Here is a 7,594-nt window from a genome sequence, read left to right on the forward strand (position 1 = left end):
GCACCTAAGCTTAGCATAGGTGAGTAAATCTGGTGAAGCCTGCTGATAGAAGGTGCTGCTGTGACGGTGGAAGACAGCAGAACTGACATCGAGGTCTGTCCGTGCGTCTGTGGAGTCACTCACCAGTAAATACCCTCTGAACTGGTTGTAGATGATAGCAGTCAGCAAGTTCATGAGACAGTAGGTTCCTGCCAGGGAGCAGCGCACGTTTGGTGTGAAATGCAGCTCAGCAGCAACCTGCTGCGACCATTGCTAAAGCTCCGCTCACCGATCACGCTGAAGACCATGAAGAAGATGGCGTAGCTCCGGTTCAGAGAGTAGGCCGGCAGCATCACTGCGGCGAAAGAAAGCAGGTTACTCTTTCAAAAGAAGCCTCTTCGTGGTGCGTCTGAGGCTGCGCCGCTACCGTCAGGGTTGTTGGCGGTGGTCAGCAGCACCAGCAGGGACGTGAGCGCCATGGGGAGGTTCCGGAAGTGCAAGTTCCACTCCTCGTTTTTCTCAGGATCCTGAAGAACCACAAACAACCAAAGTCACTTCATCCTGTAAGACAGAGGTGCCAAACTCAAATACCCAGTGGGCCCAAATTCAAAACTGGGACCAAGTCACGGGCCAACATTGATATTTATTGAAAAAAAACCTTTCTCCAGCTAAAACAGGGAACCTTTCAATGTATATATATTTAATAAAATACCAGAGGGCCAGGTCTAATAGTCAATTGGTATGGCCAAATATTATTACATTGCGGGCCAAATTTGGCCCACGGGCCAGAGTTTGACACCTGTGCTGTAAGAGATGCTGCTTTAGACTGGGTAAAGCTCAGAACCAAGAGGAGGACCCACCTCGGTCTTAGCAAAGAGCAGCATGCCGATCATGGTGAAGAGGCAGAGGTGCAGGGCCAGCAGCAGGATGACACTGCAGGGGCAGGAAGGGGCTTTTACTGACCCACCAGCAGCACAGCTCTCAACAATGTCTGACAAGTTCTTTCTGGGAGAACTAAGGAACAAACTTCCTGCCGGTTAATGCAGATATGGTATATTGGACCAGTCTGGCCTCCGGGTGGCGATGGTTCCTCCTCCGAGCTTAAACAAATGGTGAGGTGTTTGCAGATACCTGGCGATCTCCGGCAAAGTCCTCTTGATGCACTTCAGCGTCTTTTTCATGAGAGACGAGTTTTGCAGGAGGAAAAACGGTCGCAAAAGTCGACGAACTCTCAGTCTCTAAATAAAGAAGTGAGCTCAGTACAGGTTGTCCTGTGGACACCAGGCGGTCCTTAAAGGACCAATGAGACAGAATCTTGTTTCTGGAGGACGCAGGAAGCCACCACCCTTAGCTGAAGCCTGACCATCACTAACGGGCCAGAAGAGCTTGTCGACGTCCTCTTGCGTCTCACCTCATCACACATCATGCTGACAGACAACATCCAGTCGATGACGGAGACGGAGATCACCACCAGGTAGCCGATCAGCCACTTGTTCTTTCGGAACTCGTCCCAACCAATCAGGTAACTCTGGGGGTCGGATCAAAGCGTCAGTCTGAACCAGCGAGCGTGTCGGCGACACACTGGAACCCGGAGAACACGACAACACGGCGTTTACCTTCACAGCAAGATCTAGAGCGAAGACCACCAGGCAGACGAGCTCAACACTTTCGGTGGCCCCACAGGGGGGGTTCAGGTGAGTGGAGCGCCGTCGGGGGTCTGAGGAGAGGGACAGGGAGGAGGGGCGCTCTACGAAGGCCAGCAGCAGCACCACGGCGATGGTCAGACCCAAACACCTGAGGAAGACACGAGGACGACATGAATCAACCCCCTTCAGAAGGACTCTGCTCCACAAGGAGACAGAGGTGGGGGGTCGTGAAGGTGTGAGGTGCGGTTACCACTGGCACAGCGTAGAGTAGTAGCAACGGTACAAGCGGAGCGACCTGACATCCACTCGGTGGTTGATGGAGCGATACTGGAGCAACCGAGACACAAAAACTACCGTCACACAGGGAACAAAGTGCTGAGTGAAGATGAAAGAGGTCAAAATTCTGCTAGCACATTAGCATTAGCATGAAGAGTGAAATAAGAAAAAAGGTTCAGCAGCACGAAGGTCGACGTGCTGCTGCTGCTGCTGCCGATGCTGCTGGAGCTTGTGCAACAGTAGCAGTAGTAGCAGCAACAACAATAGCAGCAGCAGTAGCATCGGCAGCAGTCAGGCTACAGAGAGCATCGCTGCCTTCTGCTTACTGGCCTCATCTGAACTCTGACTCGGGCTGCCCTAAACTGGGAGTTCTGCTTAAACTGGGAGTTCTGCTTAAACTGGGAGTTCTGTTTGGAGCCGTCAGCACTAACAACTGACCTCAGACTGGGATTAATGCAAAACAACATAAAGTTGCTGTAGAACATTTAGCAATAAATCGTTTGGAACACTGTAAAACTGAAAGCATTGTTCCGAGCAGCAGGAATTCTTCTCCTGGGAGCTGAATTCCTGAGCAGCAGCAGAGAAGAAGCGTCCTACCTGGATGGCATCCTCGATGAAGACCACAGCTTGCTGGATGTCGTGGTCTTCGTCACCTGTGGACGGTGGCGAACGTGAGAACAACAAAACCATCTGAGGCGGCGTTCACATGTCCCAACAGCTGGGAATACTGCGGCTGGCTCCAGCTCCGGCTATATAAGGAAGCCATGTGACCCAGCTCCCTCACTGAGGGCGGCGTCTTCACATGTTGTCAGTGGAACTTGTCCGTTGGGATGAGGAAGTTTGTCTTGCCTGGAGGCTACATGGCACACGCCAGAATTCCGTGTTTCTGGAGGTTTTTTTCCGTTGGGTGATGAGTGTGTGCCGTCATTCGCCTGTCGTCCGCACCTCTGCTCACATGTGTGCGTGCACGTTTGTAGAGAGGCTAAAGGCTAATTCAGGCTGAAGCCAGCGGCTATCATATGTTCACACACATGGCTGCAGCTACACAGGTAACAACAGATAATCAACCGGGAATTCAGAGTGGCTTATTCTTCAGAGTCTTAGTTTCTCTCAAAAATAGCTTCATTATTTTAAAATAGGACCTAAAATGTTTAAGCTTAGCATAGAACAAAGCTGGATTATAAGACAGTGTGCTATTGTTAACATTTAATGTGTCACCTCACAACAGGCGCAGCTCTGCCCCACCCCCTCGAGCCCTGGGGCATTTTTAAAGGGTAATAAGATGTATCATCCCCGGGGTGGTATTATGATAAAATGGTATCTATAAATGTCTTCGGAAGTTTTACAGGACCCACTCAGGTCCACCTTGCTGTGCCCCCCCCCCCGCTGTCCTCGTCCCAGCGGTGCTGCTGCGCCCTCTAACGGTCGCCGCGTGGAAGAGCAACATTAGCAAGTTGTAAAACCGGTGCCTTGATGATCTGAATTACACAAAGTCGTTAAAAATGTCGCTATTGCTACGATGCCTCGAGTATTCGTAGCAATTAAATTAAAGCGCAACAAGCGAGCACAGAAATTCAGAATGAAACTGCTGAGTTTCTGCTGGTGGTGTGTGAATGCACCCCCCGCCCACACACACACACACACACACACACACACACACACACACACGTAACTGTGAGGAAAAACACAGAAGATCAGCAGTATTGACAACAACCACATCTACATCTGTAAAGCTGGTGTGTGTGTGTGTGTGTGTGTGTGTGTGTGTGTGTGTGTGTGTGTGTGCGTGTGTGTGTGTGACACACAGGATGTGTCAGAGCGTCAGTGGTTGTAGGTGCTTCTGACAGAGCAACACTCCCAACGGCTGAAGCGTCTGAGCGACACCTCTGACACAGACGTGAAGCTGCTCCATCTCTCACAGCCAGAAGCTCTCAGAGAGCTCCTCTTCTCTAATTAACCAACTAATCACCTAATTAATCAGAAACGATGCCAGTGACACACGGGTCGGCCTGGCCTGATCTACAGTCGCCCACACAAGCGGCTCTTCTGGTTCAGCAGCTGCTCCCAGAGGTTGGGGCTGAGGAGCCGAGGAACCCCCTCAGGCTGATCTTTGGTTGGAACAGATGCAGATCAATAAAGAGGAATCAGACCTGATTCCTGGATGAGGTGACGTGCTGGTGAATGTTCCCACTCATCCAGGATTAGAGGAAGACTAACTGGTGACCTCTATAAACCCTACTGGTTTACTGAAGGCTGTCGCTGGTAACCAGCTTTACTACAGGGGGCTCATCCTGGTCACCATGTGGTGGTGGGTGTCAGCCATGCTGGATCTATCTGGGGACCAGAAGGAGAACGTTGTGATGGCGTCCCTCACAGTTGATCAGGAGCGTCCAGCAGGCCGGCAGAGCCGCCCCGGCAGGTGACCCGGCAGAGCCGCCCCAGGAGGTGACCCTGCTCAGGGTCTCCAGTGATGGTCGCTTTAGAAACGGGCCCCACTGGAGAACTGGCTCAGCTTTCTGACAGGGTTCAGGCGGAGGGGGGCATGGTCCAGGACAGGTCCTCCTTGATGGTGGACTCTCTGTCCACCAGCATCCCAGTGACGGTGGCGGACATGTAGCTCTTCCTCTACCCTGTCTGTGGTCTCAGAGACATCCAGGTCCAGGTTGGGTCCAGACAGGCCGTCCATCTACCTGTGTAGAGTAGGCAGCCTCAGCACCACCGGACCATCTGGTGTCGGTACTGTGTCGGGCGGGACAGTCACGTGTCCAGGAGAGGACTTCAGACACAACCTTGGGGGGTCCAGTGTGAGGTGTGTGGCCCAGCAGTCAGGTTAGCAACACAAGGCAACACCTTCATTAAGGTGAGGTGACAATCAGAGATCCTGGTGTCAGTGTCAGTGTCTACTGTAACTATTAAGGTAACTATTAGTTACTAATAGATCAACTATTAATGGAACAATTACAGTAACTAAGAGATCAACTATTAATGTAACAATTACAGTAACTGATAGATCAACTATTAATGTAACAATTAGAGGAAATATTAGAGTAACTATTAATGTAACAATTACAGTAACTAAGAGATCAACTATTAATGTAACAATTACAGTAACTGATAGATCAACTATTAATGTAACAATTAGAGGAAATATTAGAGTAACTATTAATGTAACAATTACAGTAACTAAGAGATCAACTATTAATGTAACAATTAGAGGAAATATTAGAGTAACTATCAAAGTAACTAATAAATCAACTATTAATGTAAGAATTTGAGTAACTATTAGAGTAACTCAGAGTAACTAATAAATCAACTATCACAGTAACTCTTCGAGTAACTATTGGTCCTCAGGATGTGCGGCGCTAAACAGTCCTAGTCCGAGTCCGAGTCCGAGTCCTAGTCCTAGTCCGAGTCCGAGTCCGAGTCCTAGTCCGAGACTCGTGGTGTTACAGGAGCCACCGTGCGAGTTGTAAAAGAATGTTAAACATTAACTGATCAATCAGTGAATCATAAAAAACTGCTGCTGTTAATTACTACGGCGTAATTATGCGAACCCACAACATGTAGACGTCTGTGTAAACACGTATGTACTGTACAGGTGAAACACGCGCACATGGAGCTGTGGACACACATCACCCCAGAGTCCACCTGTCCTCACAGGGTCCACCTGTCCTCACAGGGTCCACCTGTCCGGACAGAACCAGATTACTCACCTGTTTCATGCTCGATCTCGGACGTCCGCCTGCTCACCGGCTCCTCGGCAGACTCCGAGCCGGACCACGACCTATAAATCTGGTTTACAGACCCGCTCAGCAGGCGGTCCGTCTCCATGTAGCCGACCAACTGTTGCTTCCGTCGCCTCCGGATCGATGTGAAGGTGAAGCTTCGGTCGGCACCGGCGGTTCTGAGCTGCGCGGGTCTGAGACGACAGGAATGTGTTTTAGGAAGTTCCTGTCGAGGCGCTCCTCCTCCTCCTCCTCCTCCTGCGGCTTCAAACTCCTCCTCCAGCTCCACACACGAGTCACGGTGTCACCGGTGAGTGAGGCAGGCAGAACCAGGACCACAACAGGACCACAACAGGACCACAACAGGACCAGAACCAGAACCACAACAGGACCAGAACAGGACCAGAACCAGAACCACAACAGGACCAGAACCAGAACCACAACAGGACCAGAACAGGACCAGAACCAGCTGGGAAATCTGAGACTGCAGGTACGATCAGTGCTGCTCTCACAGGAAATGTGACACCTTATTATTATTATTATATTATTATTATTATTATTATTATATTATTATTATTATTATTATTATTATTATTACTAGTAGTAGTAGTAGCAGCAGCACTGTTGTTGTCTATATTTGGATATTACTGAGATTATTTAAAATTGTAATATGACATCTTCTTCTACGTTTGGCTGTTCCCCTCAGGGGCCACCTCGGGGGCCACCTCGGGGGCCACTCTCTCCATCTGACCAGACCTTCTATATCTTCTTCTTCTTCTTCTCCTCTCACACCAACGGACTTCAGATCCTCGTTCTCCACAACCATAAACCTCCTCTTTGCTCTGGGCCTCCTGCCTGGCTGTTGAAGCTCAGCATCCTGCTCCTGATGGATCCACCCTCCCTCCTCTGTCCATGTCCAAACCATCTAACACCTCCCTCTGATCTTCTCCACACTTTCACCTGCTCTGGACCCTAAATACTTCAAGTCGCCCACCTTCTTTGTCTCCACTCCCAGAATCCTCCATGTTTCGACTAACCTTCGTTCCTGGCCTTTGTGGGTCACCTCCACCTGCAAACATCACGTTCCTGTCTCAACTCATCTGTCGGCCTCCTTTATCACCACAGTGAAACCTTCATGAAGCCACAGAGGTGTCCCACAGCAAGAAGGTTCTGAACTGGGAGGGGTTTCCATGGTCTTCATGGTGTCCTGAGGCTCTGTCCAGGTACTCCAGCCAGACCTTCAGGTGGGACAGGTGACTGAGAGTGAGGGTTTGGTCTACTCGTGGGCCCTGTCATGAGCTGGTGACCTGTGCCGGGTCCACCCCCCCCTCACCTGAGGGCAGCTGGGAGGGGCAAAGCAGCAGAAGATGGTTGGACAGCATCTAAATGTAGATGTTTGTTCCATAAATTCCACTTGAGTTACTTGGAAGCCACATTTTTACTCCTGTTTTAAAGACAAGGAGGAAGTTCAGCGTTTGAGCTTTTAGAGCGACTGACAGCAGGAATTCAGGTTCAGCTGTTCACCTGTACCAGTGAGCCAAGGCCCCGCACCGTCTGTGATTACAGGCAACAGCACCTGTGTTTGTGGGACGTCAAAGGTGTGAGCTAGAAACCTGTCCTGGCTGGTTGGGACTGAACCAGGACACCCCTGGTCACACCTGGTCACACCTGGTCAACGCCCATCCAAGCACAGCAGTGGCTTCAGGTCCAGGTGGCCTAACCCTCTGTGCCAGTCCTGGAGGACAGCCCTGGAGGACAGCCCTGGAGGACAGCCCTGGAGGACAGTCCTGGAGGACAGTCCTGGAGGACAGCCCTGGACATTCATGTCCTCTCCTGTAGGGTCGGTGTGTTCATCCGGCCCGGAGGAGCACCACAAGCTCTTGACTGGCCCCAGGTGGGGCTGGGCAGGTAGACCTTTCTAGAGGGATCTATACAGGTAACAGAACAAAGTTTCCATAGAGACCAACA

General features: G+C 50.7%; 1 protein-coding gene across 1 annotated transcript in view; it reads right to left on the reverse strand.

Annotated features, from left to right (window-relative positions):
- tpcn2 (two pore segment channel 2) overlaps positions 1–5,866 on the reverse strand; it is a 15,868-nt gene extending 10,002 nt beyond the window's left edge. The window contains 10 exon segments of the mRNA XM_057020461.1: positions 124–188; positions 269–334; positions 407–506; positions 840–912; positions 1,111–1,217; positions 1,391–1,507; positions 1,596–1,773; positions 1,876–1,952; positions 2,499–2,554; positions 5,615–5,866. Of these exon segments, the coding sequence (XP_056876441.1) occupies positions 124–188; positions 269–334; positions 407–506; positions 840–912; positions 1,111–1,217; positions 1,391–1,507; positions 1,596–1,773; positions 1,876–1,952; positions 2,499–2,554; positions 5,615–5,732 (957 nt within the window). The 5' untranslated portion in view covers positions 5,733–5,866.
- Positions 5,867–7,594: the final 1,728 nt, after the last annotated feature.

The sequence above is a fragment of the Takifugu flavidus genome, chromosome 2, assembly GCF_003711565.1.
Source record: "Takifugu flavidus isolate HTHZ2018 chromosome 2, ASM371156v2, whole genome shotgun sequence".
Taxonomy (NCBI): Eukaryota; Metazoa; Chordata; class Actinopteri; order Tetraodontiformes; family Tetraodontidae; genus Takifugu; species Takifugu flavidus.